Source organism: Panicum virgatum, chromosome 3N (assembly GCF_016808335.1).
Source record: "Panicum virgatum strain AP13 chromosome 3N, P.virgatum_v5, whole genome shotgun sequence".
Lineage (NCBI taxonomy): Eukaryota > Viridiplantae > Streptophyta > Magnoliopsida > Poales > Poaceae > Panicum > Panicum virgatum.
In genome coordinates this window covers 19,002,531-19,023,291 of record NC_053147.1, presented here as the reverse complement: position 1 = coordinate 19,023,291, position 20,761 = coordinate 19,002,531, and the positions used below count along the sequence as shown (strand labels likewise).

Sequence of the window (20,761 nt, the reverse complement as noted above, 5' to 3'; positions counted from 1 at the left end):
ATACACTTAACCTTGATAAGAGCTCACATCAACACGTGTCTTGCATTTCTTGCCGTTTTCCTTCACAAAAATAAAAAGAAAAATGCACACATCTTTTAATCTATTTTAAGCTTCAAACCTGCATAATTTGCCCAAATAAACTTCAAATTAAATACTTTTTTTAGAAACTTTTCTCAAAATCCTGCTTTATCATCTCATGGTGTTTATTTGATTGTTCATTGCTGTTTATTTGGTTCTTTGCATGTGTAGTCGTTCGTCCGAATCGCGTAGACGACGGGTCGTTCGTAACTATGCCAGACGCCAAGTGAGACGCTGAGCTAATACTTGAGAGTATGAACGATCAGCAACAAGGCAAGCACCTCTTTGATTATTCTTGCTCCTATATGAATTCCTAAGCCTACAAATATATGCATGCAATGATGATTTTATGAGTCCAAATGTCATTTTATATCGGGTGGACACGTTCTACTTTAATGCATTTACCTTTTTTGTTATTTTGTACCCCTTTTATACCTTGTTACCCTAAGGTTATGGGTTATTCACGTAGTTTAGAGTCACATACTTAGTTGGTTTACTGTGTGTATAATATAGATGCAGTCGCTTACGTAGTATCACTTGGGGTGATAATTTGAAAAGAGATATATATTGTTACTTTTAAAGGATAAAAACTCTATGGTAAACGCGGGTGAATATATGGTCTAATGTTTATGTTGGTATGAGGATGAAGGAAAAGAATATGGATGATAAAATGGATGATGGATATGGCTTGGTTCTTTATGTGTTTCCGGCGCATTTTAGGGATTTATCACCCGTGTCAAATTAAGGACCAATAATTGACACTATTCTAGCCAAGTATTACAGTGCAACCATACGGATAAATGGGCACTGGCCTTAGCTTATTAAGTTAGTTGGCCCCGAGATGATGCTACCGCCCGAGTGCACGAGGTGTTCGTCGGGTTGGGGTAGCTAACCCGGTCAGATGTACGGAGTCGCGATACTCCGGCAGATTGTCGTGTAGCATATTTTGGGTCCGTCTGATGTAACGGCTTTGTCATGTTAGCTTGACGACACATCTAAGGAATTGTGTATATGCGTGCTAGCTACGCGCTGGCATTAAAGCGAAACATGACGTATGGGTAAAGTGTACAACCTCTGCAGAGTGTAAAACTATTCGAATAGCCGTGCTCACGATCAAGAGCGCTTGAGCTAGTCGCCGGTTTTAGAAGTTTTGGTTTGAAAAACTTGGTATGGGAATTGTTTGACCACACTTGCACCGGTTCAAAGGATGATGGACCGATTAAGAGGATCAAAGGACCGCGAAATGGGAAATGGGGAGTCATGGTTGGTGATGTCGGTCTATTTTATAAAATAAAATAAAATATTTTCAAAATTATGTGTATAAAGACATACCCAAATAAAATGCACCCTAGTGCTAGTGAACCTGTCAGCCTTCCTTGATTAACCATGCATGCATTATAGGAATTTTTTTATATACACCCAAAGTCTTGCGAGTACAAAATTGTACTCACCTTTGTTGCTAAAATTTTAAAATTCAGAGTTCGAAGATGAGCGGTCTCTGTTCAGTTCCTTACCGAAGGACCCGGGGTTTTTGATGTTGATTCTTTCTAGGACTGACTCCCAGTTTGTTTGTGGGAATGGTGAGGCACACTACTGTAGGATGGAAGTCCTATATTTTCTGTTTGTTTCTGCTACAGATTATTAGCTCTGATTAAATTATAACATTACTAACATATTTTTGAGTGCAGTTGTGATACCGGTGCTGTTGTGCGTACTTGCGGACTGATCATGGGACAAGTACAGTAAGGCACAACGGAAACCCAAGTATTTATACGCCTGGGGGCCCACAGGGGAGGCGTAGGGGGGCCACATCGGCGGTGAGACTGGCCAAGCTGCATTACCGGCAGTGGCAACCCCGCACCCAGGAGGGAGCGGGTGCCCGGAGGCCGCCATGCAGGAGGTGGTGCAATAGGATCTCGCGCATGAAGGCGGTGCAACGAGTCATTGACAGTCGGCGAGCCCCCCCCCTCCCACCCCACCACGCGCACGCTGACAAGCACCCCCGTTGAGGAACGGGCACCACGACGAGGAGGCCCGGACAAAAGGAGCCCTGATCCAGTGATGAGGTGGGTGAATTCGATGAGGCCCGGGCAAAAGGAGCCCTGATCCTGTGATGAGGTGGGTGGATCCGACAAAGAGGTAGGGGATTCCGGGACCCCCCCCCCCCCCCCCCGACGGCCAAGATCGAAGCTGGGGAAGCTGACCTAGGTTTAGGTTTAGAACCGGAAAAGAGGGGGGGGGCAGGAACGAGCTAGGCCAACTTCAGCGCGCGGTCGCCCATCCGACCGGCGGCCATGGTTAACCTAACCGGTGGGAACCGGTCCGGTTTGACCGGTTACCGGTCAAACCGGTCCGGTCCGGTTCCGGTTTCGGCCGGTACCCAACCGGCCCAAATTCAAATTTTAAATTTGAATTCAAAAAATGAAAAATTTCCAAAAAATTCATAAAAATACTTCAAGGTGTGATGAATCTAATGGTGTCAAATTTTCTCAAAAATTCATTCATTTAGTATAGTTTGTGGGAATTTAAAGTTAAATCAAAAAAGAAAAAGAAAAAAAATGGGCCGGCCCATGAAGGCCCACCGATCAAACCGGTCAAACCGGCCGGTAAACCGGTTAAACCGGCCGGTAAACCGGTTGCACGGGAGCTTTTGAATTTCAAACCGGTCAAACCGACCGGTAAACCGGTAAAACCGGCCGGTAAACCGGTCGGAACTGGTTGCATAGGAGTTTTTGAATTTATTTGAATTTGGATTTGAATTCAACCGGTTTCCACCGGTTACCGGCCTAACCGGTCCGGTAAACCGGTACCGGAGGGCGGCGGTTAGGCCGGTCCGGTCGGATTTTAAAACCCTGCCGGCGGCAGCCTAGGCAGCCTCGGGTGAGTGATAAATAATAGACCATTTTACTTATAGTAGAGAAATCTTGAACGCCAAGGATAAGAATGAAGATAATGACACCCACCAACAATTTGCCAAAAAGTATACTCCCTCCGTACTCGAAAAAAAGTCATTTTAGGTAAGATTTGGGTTAAACATTGGAAACATAAATCATGAATAACTTTTGAGTTGTTGAGTTTCAAAATACAAAAACCATATGAATAGATTTATCTTGAAAAATACTTTCATAAAAATATAAATATATCACTTTTTGATAAATATTTTTATAAAAATAAGAAGTTAAAATTAAGCTTTGAAGATTGTGTCATCCAAAACGACTTTTTTTCGAATATGAAAGGATTATGCAACATGATGGATTTAGGGTACCAAGAAGGTGTGCCCGCCTGCTTGCGTAAGTTTCCAGGAATCAAAGTTTGACGGGATTCTTTTTTCTTGTGCAAAAGGCCAGGCCAAAGCGTTTGACCTATGCCTTAGTGGAAGCGAGTACGGAAGAAGAACGTACATGTACTGGCTGCAAGCATGCCTGCGAGGTTATCCCGTTATCCGTGATAGTGAAAATGGAAAAGGTTATTCAGCAGAATGATCAGATCGAGAAGCTTCGTCAATCAAGTATAATGCAACTTGTTCCTCGCAAAAATGGTTGTAGAATGCCACTTTCATTTTCTTAAGTTCGTATGATAACTTGTAGAGACAAATTCTCCCAACAGTATTGGTCAATGTTCACAGCAAAATATTCAGTGCAAACCACCTTCTCGGTGGAAACGTGAAAACCCTGTGAAAAAATATAGTTGGAATATTCAAAAAAAATTCAAACGATGCACATCCATAGTGCATCATTAGATGTACTTTGTATCAAAAGTTGAGATGCATACTCAATCTATAAAAATTCAAACAAAAACGACAAACTCAAAGTGCATAAAGCACTAGAAGACAATTTTGTCCTGTAGTGCACTTGCATATGAAATTTGTTATTTTCATATGAATTTTTCCAAAACGACTTTGCATCTCAACTTTTGATACAAAGCACACTTAATGATGCACTATGGATGTGCATCGTTTGAAATTTTTTAGGCACTTCTAACTATAATTTTTTAAAGAGTTTTCACGTTTCCACCGAGAAGGTGGTTTGCACTGAATATTTTGCCTTCACAGCAATTAATAAGGATGGTGATCCTTTCTTGGAAAAAAAGAGAGTGCAGATGCTTGCGAAATTCTTGACAACATTGAAGATAGACATTTCATTAAGTACAGTTACCAAATAGCTGTGCCTAGTGTACATGTCGTCAGTCAATTAGGAGTGTAATGCAGCTTGGTCAGCCGAAGCAAAAATAAAACAGAAAGAAAAAAGAAAGAAAGAAAGAAAGAAGCAGCAGCAGCTGGAATGCCACACATTCCTAATTAATCTTAGGGAAAAGTCCAGCTTACATCCTCTAAACTCTAATGATCGATGAGCACTTCATGGAACCCAAACTTTCAGGTACCAAGCAACAATGCAGCCGACGACCAAGAGTGATGTCTACAGCTTTGGTGTCGTGCTGCTTGAGCTTGTCACGGGGCGGCAAGCTATCCTTTTGGACCCAGAGCCCACGAGTGTCATCCAGTGGGTGCGACAACGCTTGGCACGGGGCAATATTGAAGACGTCGTGGATGCACGAATGCGCGGTGACTACGACATCAATAGCGTGTGGAAGGCTGCGGACATCGCCCTCAAGTCCACCATGCAGGTTTCGGCGCAGCGCCCGACGATGACCGATGTGCCGATGTGGTGGCGCAGCTGCAGGAGTGCCTCCAGCTGGAGGAGATCCGCACCGGCGGTGACGCAACTGGCAGCAGCCGCGACCCCAGCTTAGGTTACGACGCGTACGCCGCCAACGACTGCCGGTCCATTGACGTGAGCCAGAGCAGCAGTGCACTTGAGATGGACCACAAGTTTGGGAGGGCACCGAGAACGGGCATATAGGTCCTACACCACGGTAACGTTCTTGCGGTTTTCAATGGCGTCGTTTATTAAATCAATGGTGGCTCACACTTTTATAATGGCGTGGGTTGTTTTGACCCCCCCCCCCCCCCCCTAAATAAAGAAGTGTTCTTCTTTCTATTTTCCTTTTGTTTGCCACAAAACCATGGAATCCATGTACACTGCTTTTGTTTGTTCGTTCCCCCAGCAGAACACTCCATTTGTAATGTAAAAAAGAAAGTATTATTTCCCTTTTCATGATCACCTCGGTCCGTATTGCTTGAATCTTAGAAGGGTATACAGATCATGTATTCATTCCCGATGTGGCAACTTGAAAACCACATAAATAGAAACGAAGACAATATTGTCCTCATCTCTGCCCTATAATAATGTGCAGAATGTGATAAAAAAAGGACACCCATGCACCGAAACATTGCTTTTGAACCAGGTGAACGCGCGACCGGTCGCGCTAAATGAGTAGCACACGACTCTATGCTACGTTGCCATATGCCTCTATCCGTTTTACGCTACCAGTTGTTAACCATTATCTGCTCACAAGTGATCAACGGAAGGAACAGTGCATGCAATGAGAGGACGTCGCTTCTCACAAATGATATGAGCAATGAAAAATAATATGTTTTCTTAAAATTATCATTACTCTCTTGTCGAGTGTCCATTTTTAAATCCGATTGCACCATTATGTTTCTTAGAATAAAATTTAGAAAATAATATCTATATTTGATATGTTTTGAAGTTGTTTTATGCGCCAGTCAAATTATATTGATCGTAAGTAATATCTTATGTACAACTATGCAGCAACTTATGTATAAAACTTATGTACAAATCTATAGATGATTTTTAATTGATACAACTTAACAACGTAGATAGATGCAACGTATCAAATATATACTATATAGCAACTTATGTTGTATGCCTTTTTTTCTTTCTAGCAACAACTTTAGACAAATGTATCGACTTGTAGGGATTGGGGTAATAAATTGTGTATAGACTATCATATAGTATATATGTTAATAACTTATATGGAGACAATATGGTAACTTATGTAGATACTTCATACAGATAAACAACATGGAGTCTAAAATTAATTTTTATAGCAATTTATCTACATAATTTATTATTTGGTTCACACATAAGTTACTACATACTTAATATATAAGTAGCTACTGCACATTCAATAGAAATTGATATTTTATAAAAAAATATTTCAAAACATACATGGATCTAGTTTTGTAGAAAAGAATATTAATGGTATAAGCAGATTTGAAATCGAAGTAACCAAAATAAATTATCATATTTTTGAGCTCAAATAATGTAAAAGTAGGTGAGCCACGACCGTCCAATTTCTTTCTAGGAAAGCCGCAGCAGGCCGCGTGGGGTAGCACGAGAGTGACAGTGACAGGTCGTCTCGTAGGTTTTTCCATTACTTTTCTTTGAAAGAATTTTCCATTACTTTTCACCCGCACGCCCAAAAAACTTGAGTGGCCTAGCAGAGCCCACCGATCCATCAGCGGCCTACCAAAGCCCATTACTCCATAACGGCCTAACAAGCCCACATATCCAGCGTGCGAGGCGGAGCCCTGGCCTTTTCTCTCCGCCGCACTAGTTCTCCAGCGCGCCGCCCCTCACCGCCGGCTTCTGCCCCTCCTCCACCCCTGCCGCCGCCCCGCAGTTGGAGACGCTCGCCTCGCCGGAAATCATGTACCGCGCCGCGGGGAGCCACCTGCGCTCCCTGAAGGTTCGGCCCTCCCCTCCCCTTTCCTCCCCTTCCCTGCTGCATGCACATCTCGATTCTGTCACAGCCGCCCCTTCGCCGCCGGTGGTGAAGGCCGGGACGCGAGGAAGATGGACTAGAACTCACCAATAGATGCTCCCGTGGCCACCGACGATGACGCGGGGACGTGAGATCCGATCGCCGCCGAGGACGAACACGGAAAGGGAAAACCCCCGATTCAGTTTCTCCTTTTTCATTTCTGTTCGAGGCCTTCCCTCCTCATACGACCAGGTCTACATACAGATAGCACAGGTGTTACACTTCCGCCGCCCTAAAATGTTGCTTATCCCCAAGCAAACACCATATCCTTGATGGCCTACTCTTTGCTCAATCTTTGCTGTCCAACTTTTCTGAACATTTGTGCAGGTCGGCAGTCATAAGTAGACTTGCTGATGTTGAATTTATATACGCCTCGATCCCATGTCCTGATTGTCAACAAGATAACCAGTAGCAACTCTTTAGCATTAGGTGCCATGTATGCAGAATCAAGTGAGTTCATCCCTTGTTTTCTTGAATGCACAGCTATTTGGGAACATCACCCACCCAGCAACAGCCTCACACAATTGATCTGGAGGGACATACATAAGCGTTCCAACGTTAAGCTTTGCCATATGTGATCTGAACGCTTGTTGCAGCCATCAACTCCATCCATTTCATGAGATGTCGCCGGTTTGCTCCTACGGTCCTACCCGTGGTGAGCAGCTAGTCTGGGATCCTCTCTGTCACCCACCACTCCTCTGACTGCAGCACCATGTCGCCCAATGGCACACACAGAAGAAGCCGAGGATCGCGAGCTCTGATAACCAATTGTCACAGCCGCCCCTTGGCTGATGAGCATGCTTAGATTAGATCCAAACGGATCGCGTGGGTTCATATGCTCATGCAGCGATGGGTCCGAAGTGGGGTTCTTTTAGTCCTGTTTCCATGTTGGGCACATATGAATATAATTCCGTTTCATGATATTCTTTTTTTATTTATTACGAATCTAATGTGGATGGAATTCGGCATGCAGCCATGGTGATTGTTAATTCTCATATTTATCTCGTTGCATTAGATGAATCCCATCCATGTCACGTGCCCTTTGAATTGTGGTTCCCCCTTGCTTGATGTTGAAACATTCTGTAACATGAAGACATATTTCATACTTGTATTGTTTTCAATTTTCAGCATCTCGGTGCTACCAGGCTTGCTAGTACAAGTGTTGTGAAGCAGCCCCAAGGTGGTCTTTTCAGCTGGCTTCTTGGGGGAAATTCAAGCCAACTTCCTCCCCTAGATGTTCCGCTACCAGGCATTACTATTCCCCCACCTCTACCAGACTTTGTAGAACCATCTAAGACAAAAATCACTACTCTTCCAAATGGCATCAAGATTGCCTCGGAAATGTCACCGGTATTGCTCAGCATTCACTTATGTTATGTTTCTCTCTTTTTTTTCCCCATGACAATCATGTTTTCTTGTGGACTTAATTTCAGAGCCCAGCAGTCTCAGTGGGTCTGTATATTGACTGTGGTTCCATTTATGAAACACCCGTTTCATCTGGAGTCTCCCATCTATTGGAGAGAATGGCCTTCAAGAGCACAGTAAATCGTAGTCACTTGCGGCTAGTTCGTGAGGTAGAAGCCATTGGAGGAAATGTCTCCGCATCAGCTTCCCGTGAGCAAATGAGCTATACCTACGATGCATTAAAGAACTATACACCAGAAATGGTTGAAGTTCTCATTGACAGTGTGAGGAATCCAGCATTTCTTGAATGGGAGGTCAAGGAGCAGGTACTTGATCAATTAAAGCAAGCTTAAGTTTTTTATCCCTTTCTTTTGTACTAATGGTGTGCCCTTCGTTTCTACAGCTCCAGAAGATCAAATCTGAAATAGCTGAAGTGTCTGTTAATCCTCAAGGTCTACTTCTGGAGGCGCTTCATTCAGCTGGATATTCTGGGGCACTTGCAAAACCTTTGATGGCTTCAGAATCTGCTGTAAACCGGTTGGATGTTAGCATCTTGGAGGAATTTGTAGCTGTAAGATTCATGATTTATTTCTCAATTTAATATACAGTCACAAAGGCATATCTATGATGTTTTTGGTTGCTCTGATAAACGTAGGAACACTATACTGCTCCCAGGATGGTTCTTGCAGCATCAGGAGTTGAGCATGATACTTTGGTTTCAGTTGTAGAACCACTTCTATCTGACCTTCCCAGTGTGAAACGTCCTGAAGAGCCAAAATCGGTGTACGTTGGAGGCGACTATCGTTGCCAAGCAGATTCTCCAGTAAGTTTTTGGCATTGCATTATTATGATTTAGGTGTTATGAATGATTTACTTCCATGTTGCTTAAAGTTGGATTTGATGGGAGCAGAGCACACATATTGCACTTGCTTTTGAGGTGCCTGGTGGCTGGAATCAAGAGAAAACTGCAATGGTTGTGACAGTGCTTCAGGTATGCCTAACAACTGTTGAAGTGATATAAATATTTACGGATACTAGAGGTTATGCCTGTTGTTATATAAGTTATTGCTTTTTAATATTTTTAAAACTTTTTTTATATCTTATCACATGTGCTAGATGCATATTTAAATCTAAGGCCTCAAAGACAGGTTAATCAATTTGTTGATTTGCAGATGCTCATGGGAGGAGGAGGGTCCTTCTCTGCTGGTGGGCCTGGAAAGGGAATGCATTCTCGATTATGTATGCCTCTTTTCAAATCATTATTTTCTTAAAGTTATACATGTGAACCTTTGTAATGTGCTCCCTCCTCTTAAATATATGATGTTTAGGGTAATTTAAAATGAACTAATCATCTTGTCCTAAACATCATATTTAAGAACAGAGGTAGTATCCTAACACGACCTTTGATCCTGTACCTACAGATCTCCGTGTCTTGAGCAATTACCAGCAGATCGAATCATTCTCTGCTTTCAACAGTGTCTATAACAATTCAGGTCTTTTTGGAATTTATGCAGTCACTGTAAGTGTCTCAGGGCATAATCTAAATTGTAAATGCCCTTGTATTCAAGCAATAAATGCAGCTGACTGATTGTTTTTTACAAAAAAATATATTATTATCATTCAACAGAGCCCAGACTTCTCGTCAAAGGCTGTGGATTTGGCAGCAGGTGAACTCCTTGAGATTGCAACTCCTGGAAAAGGTTTCCGTCTTGTCTATCATCTCAAATTAGAATCTATTTCCACATTGCGTTGACTGTAATCAGTCACATTCCTTTCTTTTCTGTTTTTTTTACCTCTTATAGTTTCACAAGAACAGCTTGATCGTGCTAAAGAGGCAACCAAATCCGCCATTCTGATGAACTTGGAATCAAGGGTACATTGTTCTTGCTCCTGATCAAACCCCAACTATATGACTTGTTTCCCTGAAGTGTTGTTTAAACTACATACATATTTCTCCGTTTCTGCAGTCCATAGCATCTGAAGATATTGGAAGACAGGTTCTGACTTATGGGGAAAGGTATGAAGAGTATTGTTATACTAGTACATAAATCAAGTCTATTTTCTGCTATATGTACTATATACTCATCTAGCAGCATTAGATGATTTTATTATAATATTACTTGAGATATTTTTGGTTTCAACAAGTCCAAAGCCGATTGAGGACATAGGGCTAGTTTCTTAGCATACTGTAATGCATGCATTTGTCATTTCTATGTTGGCTAACATTTCTTCGGAATCCGGAAGTGCAGAGCATTATTTTACAATGTAACCGTCATACACTTCTACAAGTAGACCTGTTATCATCTCATTTGATTTCCATGTTTCTGAAATTGCAGGAAACCCATTGAATATTTCCTGAAAACAGTTGAGGAGATCACCTTGAATGACATTTCGTCAACTGCAAAGAAGATCATGTCTTCACCGCTTACAATGGCATCATGGGGCGATGGTATATTCATTAACTTTCAAGTTAAATCATGGTGCGCAATAAGGTATTGTGGCTGACTGAATGCTACTATTGCAGTTATTCATGTTCCTAGCTATGAGTCTGTCAGCCGCAAGTTTCACTCAAAGTGAGAGCACTCAGCATTGGGCTTGCGTGACCTGTTCCAACAATTGAAGGTGAAGCCTGCAGCGGCCCTCAGCTGGAATAACTTTCCTATGCTTAATGGATAGTTACTGAGATAGAATAATCATGCAGTTTCAAGTGCCCCTTCCCTGCACTCATTCGCTAAACATGATGAAAATCTGCAAGTTCCTTCGCAGCTCTTTCCCGAGCCTGGCCTTACTCCTGGTTATACTGTGTTTGATATGGATAAATGAGCTTTCTGGTCAGAAGCACGCATCTTTTGCAATTCTGTTCAGAAAGACACGCCTATCATCCTGCCTTGGTTGGATTTATGGCGTACATCTTTTGCAATTTGGCTGTTAACATTTGTGATTGTTTATCATGTTTGTTGGTGTGAAACCGCGATCACTAACCATAGGATTATCTATTCCTTGTATCTTTTCTGTGTGCAAAGATCAATGGCTAGCTAGCATGGGGTTTGAATGAACCCATTGGAGTGCAGGTTGATTTCTTGTGGAATCCAAGTTTGTACGGCTGCCCATTCAAAACCAGGGATGATGGAGAGCAGGAGGATCTTCGAGTTAAGTAACATGCCTTGTTCCCATATTTCAAAGCTGTAAACAATTAGTACAAAGTTAACAATTATGCTGCCTGAAGAATAGCAGCGGAATAGCCCAGATGAAGTAGGAACTTAATGGGAACATATTAAGTGTAAACCAACTTTTTTGTGCAAATCATACAAATTTCAATCTGGATCACCGGATCAACATTCAAGAAAGTGCGCAGGGGGAGTATTTGCAAAAGTGTGATTAGATTCAGACAGATTTAACTGTAAAATTATCTAATCACCCATCTTATTTTTTCTCAGACTCACGTAGATGGACTGGGCGCCAGCAGGTGGCAGCATTGTAACCCGAGCCCGAGCTGTGGATGCCGGTATAGAAGCTGGAGGCATTCGTGCAGCCATGGAGCTTGCATCGGGCTGCTGTGGATGTTTGCAAATCCTGATTTACGAGATGTAACATGCAGCAAGTGAGGCAGTGGGCCTGCGCCGAGCCTCCAGGCACGGGCTGTTAAGTTTTGTTTTCTGAGTTGCTGTTTGCTAGGGACCGCAACAAAGAAAATTCTGACGAGGCCTAGTCGTAGACAGATGGGCCGAGCTGAGAAGCCTGCATCATCGTTGTCAGGCCCACAACAAACAAGTCCCGCCAGCTTCCGGTACAAGGTTGCGGGCCCGCAAAAGCGTACCTTATTGCTTATATCAAAATAATAACGAAAAAATAAAGTGATTTTTTAACTTACGATGCCTACTACTGTAACACTAAAATTTTAACTTAAAAATCTCCACACACAGTATGCACGAAGAAACAATAAGATAAACCTTACTAATGAATAATTTGGATGAATTAACGTAATTGTGGGAGAATTTTGAACTAGAAAATAGTTTAAAGGGTCATTTGACCTTATGCCATATAAACATTCCAAATTATTAGTCCTTTTTATTTTTCTAAATATATAGATTTTGCAATGCATTTAGATATAGCAAACCAAAATCTATGCACCTAGAATCAAAATGATTAATAATTTTAGAATGGATACAATAATTAAGAAAGAGAACATATCATGTACAAACTAATCTCTTTGTGCAAACCGTGCAAACTCCAATCAAATGCAGTAATTTAGAATGGATGGAATAGTTTTGGGCCGACTAAATAACCAAAACAGACCAGACTTCAGCAGAGAACTTCAGCAGAGACTATTCCGATTGCAAAATCACAGACAGCAGGCAAAATCGAAGCGCACCCATAACAAGCTGCGCCCGCGCGCGTACGAGCGCGTCGTCCATTCCAATCCCGCTGCGCCCTTTTCCAGCGGCGCAAGGACGCGACGCCGGGAATTGACCCGCGCGCACCGTGGCGGCGGCGCGGCATGCGGTTTGCCTTGCCTGATCTCTCGTGTGGCTGGGACCGGCCGACCACGTCCTCGAACCTGAAACCAGCGACAGCGACCGCGCGGCGTTGGGCGACAGGCTCCACGGGCATCTGATTCCGAGTTTCCGACGAGTTGCCATTCGCCGCCACAGCACAAAAAAAAAAAACTGGGCGACCGCCACACCACAAAAGAAACTTGGCTGCGAACGACAACTCGTCAGAATTTTACCAAAAAAATGTCATATCGAATATTTGAATATATACACGAAGTACTAAATAAAATTTATTTATAAAATCTTTTACTCAGATAGATTGTAAAACACGAAACAAATCTAATAAACCTACTCAATCTATAATTTGCAACAATGATGCTACAGTAACTATTCGCTAATTATAAATTAATTAGATTCACTAGATTCGTCTCGCAATTTACAACTCATTCATTCAAAATGTTTTGTAAATAGATTTTATTTAGGGCGTGTTTACTTCGCGAATTTTTTAGATTCGGCTACTGTAGCACTTTTGTTTTTATTTGATAATTAGTGTTCAATCATGGACTAATTAGACTCAAAAGATTCGTCTCATCATTTACACCTAAACTGTACAATTGATTATTTTTTAAATTACATTTAATGCTCCATGCATGTGTCCAAAAATTTGATGTGATGGGAAATTTTGAAATTTTTTAGGAACTAAACATGGCTTGGCTTTAGTACTCTAAAATTTTCTTTTTCTTTTAAAAAAAATTTGCTGAAAAAATCTAAACATACGGAAAAAAAGCAAGCTCCACTAAGGGGCGGAGACAAGGGGGCGGGCAGGGCCAAGTCCCCCTAATATTGCTGCAACTCCACATAAAACCCTCTAATCTCGTTGCTAAGATTACTCATTAACAAGGTGTGACCTCCTTGATCTAAATTAACCCCTATATTTCAGTTCTGGCTCCGCGACTGGCTCCACTCCACGGGCGTTGCTGACGCCGGCCGCCGACCGCCTAGCCGAGGCCATCGCCGCCGCCTCCCCGAAACCGCGACGCAGCTCCACGTACCCGCCGCACCAAACAGGTGGCGAAACCGCGCGCGCGCGCACGCACATCTTCCGCTCAAAACCGGCGCTTGCACCTGGAACCGGAGACCGGAGACGACCCCGCTGACCGTACCCCCGCCTCCCACTCTGGGAGTCTCGGCGCCCGGCTCGTTTATTAAAAAAAAACCCCACCGGAAGCGGCCTCTGGCACAGCAGAGCAGAGCAATCAAGCGAACCATCCCCCCGCGAGCGCGACACCCTCGACGCCTCCTAGGCTTCCTCCGATCGCAGCCTCGCACCCCACCCCCACCCCCATGGCGTCGCACATCATCCTGCCGCCGGAGGACGCCGACGATAACCACCACCGGGAGGAGGATGGGGAGGAGGAGGAGGAGCGGGAGGAGCTGGGGGCACGACGACGGGGAGCGTGCGCCGCCGGAGCAGGCGCCCAAGGCGGCGCTGCCGTTCTCGGCCACGTGCGTGCGGATCTCGCGCGACTCGTACCCGAACCTCCGCGCCCTGCGCAACGCCTCCTCCGTCAGCCTCGCGGACGCCGCCTACGTCAAGATCTCCGAGGGCGACTCTGGGTACGTGCTTGACGACGTGCCGCACCTCACCGACTACGTCCCTGACATCCAGGTGAGCGCCCAAGAGCGATCCATCATCCACCCCCCCCCCCCCACCCCGCCGCTGTAGGGATGCGGTCGCGTTCCGGTCTGCTGATAGTATTTCTGATGTCGGCTTCTGGGCGGTGTGAGGTGCGGCTTTAGCGAAGTATGAACTGCGAAGTGATTTTGGTGGCGGGTAGCTGATTTTTTGGGTGATTTCTGTTATGGAGATCCCTTTTTGGATATTCAGATGGTGAAACAGTTAAGCTTTCGTTTAGCTTTTTAAACAGTTTGTCGGTACCCCAAGACTGGGTACCCCTCTTTCTGTGTCTAGGCAAGAGTCTCGTAGTTATCCTTAACTACGCCCTGACGACCGAGCAGCCGGAGCAGCCGGACCCCTGTGGTCCGGAGCCCTACTTACCCGGCAAACGGCTCCGGATCCGCTCCCCGCTTGGGGAAGGTCCGGTGACGCCACATGCCCCGGAGGAGGTGGCCCTCAGCCAAAACAGCTGGGGGCCCCGGACCTCCCAGGGAGTACCGGACCCCCGCCGGGTCCCGGACCCCCATATACTATCCGGACCCCTCAGCAGGGAGGAACCGACACCCTGCCTGGGGCTGGTCCGGAGCCGCTACGTGTCCGTAGGTGCGGGCACGTGCGCGGGGCCGCGTGGCTTCCACTGGAAGCCACGCCTACCTTCTGCATTCAAATGCGGTAGGCGGAAGTGCGCTCTGCCACAGCAGAGCCCGAGGCGGCCTTTGCCAGGTTGCACTATTGGTCGCGTGTTACCAAGGAGCGCAGTGCAGTCGCTGGCGCCGCCCACGCCGCGTATATCAGTCTACTATGCCAGTTGGACGCGACGGCTCGGCTTCGCCCATTATGATGCCTACACGGTAGCCTCGACAGACTACGCCGCAAGCTACAGCCCCAACGGGCGCCTCGCCGATGGGACAATTAAGAAACCCCCCCTCGGTCAGAGAGCCTACAGGGCAATGAAGTGTATCCGAAAAGAGATTCTCAACCGCTGTAGCTCCATTGAAGCTTCCTACGTAGTATATTATACATCCTTGTTGAGCCCACATGTCGGGGTCCGACGCCTGTGTACGCGTCCTCCTTGCACTATAAACGGGGGACGCCCGCTAGAGAAGAAAAAAAGGCCCCAGCTGGGCAGAGGATAGAATCGTTCACACCCAGAGCAATACACCTCACAGTGGACGTAGGGTATTACGCTCCGGCGGCCCGAACCACTCAAAAACCCGAGTGTTCTTGTGTTCTTGCCCCCAAGCTAAATTGGCCTAATCGCTTAGCACTTTCCCGAGTACTTTCCCTCTGGGATTAGGCGGGTGCGTTCCGCCACCCGGCTGTGGGTACCCCCAAAAAGCCCACGACACAGTTATAAGATCAAAACAGGTTAAATAGAACAAATAAACAGTATTATATATACTGTCAAAGTTATGGGGATTATGTGGTTCATTGCCCATTCGTTCGATTGGGGGCTTCACTGGGTGAGTGGAGGATATGCTCAGCGTAGGAAGCAAGGTATTACTGTAATTGGCTGGTTCATGCTCCCTGCCAAAAGCAGTTACATTCTTCTACAGATAATACAGATAAACGGTATACCAGTGATATTTGTCTATTTCAATTGAGGGGTGCTTACTTTGATTCACCTGAGAAGGTCAAACTGTGATAGTTGTTCTGATGGTTTGCTTTTTTGTTCTTGTTGGCAGACTTATCCTAATCCGTTACAAGACCATCCAGCCTATTCAACTGTCAAGTATGGCTTGTCTTGCCTATCCTAAATTATTTGCTGCTTTCAGTTGTTTTATTCTCTTCTGTGCATTGGTTGCTCCGCAAAATGTTAAGATGAAACTTTTCATATGCCAGGCAGTACTTCGTCAATGAAGATGATACTGTACCGCAAAAGGTAAAACAAGAGAAAAAAAATTTATGATGCTTTGCATTGAGATATTTTGTTTGACGGTGAATTTACTAGCAGTTACATCTTCTGTTGTTACAGGTGGTTGTTCAGAAGAACAGCCGGCGTGGCGTCCACTTCCGTCGTGCCGGGCCTCGTCAGAGGGTAGGGTACATTAGCCACCTCCAAGTTATAGGAACACATTACTTGTTTCTAGGCTGACAGAAATCCTTGTACTTGAGCTTTTGTAGATTTATTTTGGTCCCGATGAAGTAAAAGCCTGCATTGTAACTTGTGGAGGCCTCTGCCCTGGGCTTAACACTGTTATCAGAGAACTGGTGTGTGGCTTGTCACACATGTACAATGTCAACAGCATCTTTGGAATACAGGTATGCGTCCTTTTGTTAATTGCTATCACCCAAATGAATTGTTAAAACTCTAATCCTGCATCTGATACATGCTTTATCACAACCTGCCCCCTCCGCTATAGCTTGCTGTTGTTAAATAAAGGAATGGTCAGTTTTTGATTATTAGCACAAGATATTATATCTATTTTAGTGTGTCGTGTAGAAAAAAAAGATTGTGTTTTAATGAATCACTTTCCGTTCCATGTAAGCCATATATTTGGGCCGACCAGAGGGACCATGATATATCAATTAAGGCAGCTAAAAAAGGCTTTGCTCTCCTTTTTTAAGTGAAGGCTGATGCTTTAGTCAAATGTCCATTTAAAGTAAGGTATTGTATATGACAGCAACCAATATGTATTCTGACGGGTAGGTTTAATATGGTAATCCTCCCATAAATAGTAGGATGTAGCAGGTCTAGGATAATCAGTTTTGATCATTCAATATTTAAAAATTTGATTAATGTCTACTGCCTTAACATGTTATACTAATTGCAGAATGGATACAAAGGGTTTTATTCTAGCAACTACCTTCCCCTGACACCGAAGAGTGTCAACGACATCCACAAAAGGGGTGGTACAATTCTTGGGACGTCACGAGGTGGTCATGATACAAAGAAGATTGTTGATAACATTCAAGATCGTGGGATTAATCAGGTAAACACGATTTTACAATAACAACTGTACCCATCGACATACCTCTTCTGATTGGAGGTTGACTCATATACTAGCACACTTTATCCAGGTGTATATCATTGGAGGAGATGGAACTCAGAAGGGAGCATACGAGATATTCAAGGTAATTATCACTGGGCGCGTGGACTCTTGACATATATTCTTTCCAGCATGATTATAGAAGATATGTTAATAAGAAGCCTCTACAAATTAGCATTGTAGTAATAGGTACAAAATAGAAGATATGCTGATTTTATTAACATATACTACTATAGAAACAGCGTTGTCTACCTATATGCTTTATTCTGCAGGAAATAATGTGGAAATTAAATAGCGGTTTTACTTAAGATATTCTTTACCCTGATATGTTACTAATCGTTGGCAGGAAATCCGAAAACGTGGCCTGAAAGTTTCTGTGGCTGGAATCCCCAAGACAATTGATAATGACATTGCGGTAATATTCACAAGATACCTTTATTTTTTTAATGCAAAAATCCTTCACGACATTGCCTTTTAAAGGACCACTCGTATGAGATTGTGATATCCAAATCTCTTGGTTCTTAGATTATCGACAAGTCCTTTGGTTTTGATACGGCTGTGGAAGAGGCCCAGCGTGCCATTGATTCAGCTCATGTGGAAGCTTGCAGCGCTGAGAATGGAATAGGCTTAGTAAAACTGACGGGGCGTTATAGTGGTTAGTTTTCTAACAGATTCCATACATATTGCTTGTATCTCTTTGCATAGTAATATTAATGATATCTAGACGCCTTAAGTTGTTGAAAGTATTTACCATACTTGCAAAGAAAAGAAGAAAAACAGTAATTATTGCATTCTTTAACCAGGCACTCTTAGTTCACACAGCACATTTGCATTTTGAATTCAGACCAAAGTGCACTCTTCATTTTTCAAGCATCAGGACTTTACCAATTTATCTGTTGTTTTCACTCATGTTGTGGTCATTGAATTCTGAGTCTTGCCCAACTTGTTGCAGGGTTCATTGCAATGTATGCTACTCTTGCTAGTCGAGATGTGGTAAGTTGATGCCTAAAGTACCTGCAGGATGTTATATTCTGCCATCCATTCTTTCTGGTTCTGGGTTCTTGGAGTGTCTTTATTTCAAACAGCGGTATAATTATTACCTCACTTCCAATTTCCCTAGGACTGCTGTTTGATTCCAGAGTCTCCATTTTATATGGATAGAGAAGGCGGACTGCTTGAATATATAGAAAGGAGGCTGAAAGAGAACAAGCACATGGTTATCGTTGTTGCTGAGGGAGCAGGGCAGGATCTTATCGCAAAAAGTATAGCCAAATCAGATCAACAAGATGCATCCGGAAATAAGCTGCTGCTTGATATTGGTCTTTGGTTGACTCACAAGATAAAGGTACATAACCAAGATCTTTCTTACAGGCAATTCTCTATCTTGTATTTGGTCTTTCACTGTCTCAGAGACTAATACTGCCATATGTTTTTCTTGAAAGTTTCAGTTTTTTTTTCTGAAGGAAAACTGTGGGGGAGATCCCCACAGTGTAAAAACCTTTTCATTAAATAAAAGAACAAGAGTTTAGGAATAGATTTGCTTGAAAGTTTCAGTTGATAACCCATGTGTCAATTCCGCGCAGGATTACTTCAAGACTAAAAAGATGGAGATGACGATTAAGTACATAGGTAGCCACTTAAAACTAATCATGTTAGCTATGTATATGGTTGTAAACTAATTTATAGGTCTGTTTTTAACAATATTCCATCTAAATTGGCAGATCCTACATACATGATCCGTGCCATTCCAAGCAATGCATCAGATAACGTGTACTGCACACTTCTGGCTCACAGTGCTATCCATGGTGCAATGGCAGGGTACAGCTTCACTGTTGGAATGGTCAACGGTAGACATACCTATATACCTTTCTATGTGAGTAATAACCCCTCATTCATTTACAGAGGCACTACAGTATTATTGTGCTAGTTGAATGCATGTTTGTCAAAACATCTGCTGCATAGCTTTGTTAAACCCTGCCTAGACTCAGCAAGAGTTCCACTTAGGTAGGGGTTCCACTACATTTGCAATTTTACAACAGATAAGCACTAAACTTCTCTTTTGATGGCAGAGGGTGACATCCACAAGGAACAAGGTTAAGATCACTGACAGGATGTGGGCGAGGCTGCTATCGTCGACTAACCAGCCAAGTTTCTTGAGTCAGAAGGACATCGATGAAGCGAGGGAGGCTGATAGGCTTGCCAACAAGCCACCACTGCCGACGGGCGCCAGCCATCGTGTGGCGAGCTCCTTCGAGCAGTCTGCTTCTTCATCTTCCAACTGAGAGATCTAAGTGATTGCTGGCCCACCGGGAATGTGTACATGAGCTGTTAAGCTTTGCCACGCTTTACCAATTTTGCTTTTGATGTGCATATGCCTTGGGTAGAAGGACGCATGGATACGAATACGATCCTGAGACCCAGAGCAATAAAATGTACACGCACTACCTTGAATTCGCTGCATAATACTCAATGCAATACCATCAGTTGATGGCTGCTCTTGACTTCCTGCAATGTTCTACGCCAAAGCTTATGTGTTTTGTCACCATGGGCTACCATGGCCCATCCGATGGCACCTTCATTGCAGCCCAACGGGTTAGACCTGCTGGGTTACATGGACAAATGGGTAGGCATACAAGACATGGTACAAGTCACATGGTGTTACCATGCCATCTCGATATTTCAATTTTCCCAAAGTGCTAGTGCAACTCAAGGACGCGTTCTGTCATGACTCAATTCCGTGACGCTTTGCACGAACCGAAGTCATGGGCTTTCTTGCGCAAAATCATATATATCCCTGCCCACAAATTCAGCACTTCCTGGCTGTACCCGGTACGACAAGTGCAGCTTTGCCAGTTACGTGATTTGTTTCTATTTTTTAAAATGAGGAACTGCCCACAGCAACCTCTGCCCGAGCCCCACTCCAAAATTCCCACCGCAATTTCCGGCGCCGCAAAAAAGTCAGCACTCCGCTGGCGCTCACGGACCCACCGCCACCCCAAAGTCCTGCCCCCAGCAAGGCAGTTGACCAGCACCCAGTCAAGTCAACCCTCCAACCATGGAAGTACAAAGAGTTCTGGGTATTTTACAATTTTTACTATTATACCAAATAGTACTCATCAAATTATCACCTTTAAAATGGCACTTACAGCTATACCAGTTGAAAGAAATTTAAGTTACATTTTTTACCATGTTTACTAATATGGCACGCCACGCCAGTCCGACATGCTGGCGCCCAATCAGCAGGACTAGGTTAAATGTCCTTCCTATCCTAATGTGGCTCCCGGTCAGGGATGCAAGCGGGGCGCCGCGAACCCGCCATCTCAGCCCGCGCCGCAAAACCGCATAGCCCGCGCCGCAAAACCGCGTTGCCGAAGCGGACGATGCAGCTCTAATCGCGGTGCCCAGCGGCGCCGCAACCCCGCTTCCAAGGC

The 20,761-nt window shown here is 44.1% G+C and overlaps 2 protein-coding genes and 1 pseudogene across 4 annotated transcripts; all 3 read left to right on the top strand.

The window, feature by feature from the left end:
• The first annotated feature begins 2,939 nt into the window (after positions 1–2,939).
• On the top strand, positions 2,940–5,041 carry LOC120664870 (annotated as a pseudogene).
• Positions 5,042–6,531: 1,490 nt separating this feature from the next.
• On the top strand, positions 6,532–12,039 carry LOC120664869 (mitochondrial-processing peptidase subunit alpha-like). Of its 3 annotated transcripts, XR_005671043.1 has the most exons (15): positions 6,534–6,690; positions 7,894–8,115; positions 8,199–8,495; positions 8,573–8,740; positions 8,825–8,992; positions 9,080–9,160; positions 9,342–9,408; positions 9,591–9,688; positions 9,797–9,869; positions 9,972–10,042; positions 10,137–10,186; positions 10,506–10,618; positions 10,694–10,791; positions 11,193–11,318; positions 11,607–12,039. XR_005671043.1 is itself a non-coding variant. In XM_039944242.1 (14 exons), the coding sequence occupies exons 1-13, from the start codon at positions 6,652–6,654 to the stop codon at positions 10,744–10,746; spliced, it is 1,500 nt and encodes a 499-aa protein (XP_039800176.1). In that variant the 5' UTR covers positions 6,532–6,651; the 3' UTR covers positions 10,747–10,791; positions 10,871–11,174. The 3 variants fall into 3 exon arrangements, 2 of the variants coding, with proteins under 2 accessions (XP_039800176.1, XP_039800177.1); XM_039944242.1 differs by lacking the exons at positions 11,193–11,318; positions 11,607–12,039 and adding an exon at positions 10,871–11,174 and having other exon boundaries at positions 6,532–6,690; XM_039944243.1 differs by lacking the exon at positions 11,607–12,039 and having other exon boundaries at positions 11,193–11,513.
• Positions 12,040–13,899: 1,860 nt separating this feature from the next.
• Positions 13,900–19,831, top strand: LOC120664868 (ATP-dependent 6-phosphofructokinase 6-like). Its single transcript, XM_039944241.1, has 14 exons — positions 13,900–14,331; positions 16,026–16,072; positions 16,183–16,222; positions 16,316–16,378; positions 16,465–16,602; positions 17,115–17,273; positions 17,362–17,415; positions 17,677–17,745; positions 17,856–17,985; positions 18,283–18,323; positions 18,451–18,675; positions 18,914–18,959; positions 19,052–19,203; positions 19,400–19,831. The coding sequence occupies exons 1-14, from the start codon at positions 14,068–14,070 to the stop codon at positions 19,610–19,612; spliced, it is 1,641 nt and encodes a 546-aa protein (XP_039800175.1). The 5' UTR covers positions 13,900–14,067; the 3' UTR covers positions 19,613–19,831.
• The last annotated feature ends 930 nt before the right edge of the window (positions 19,832–20,761 follow it).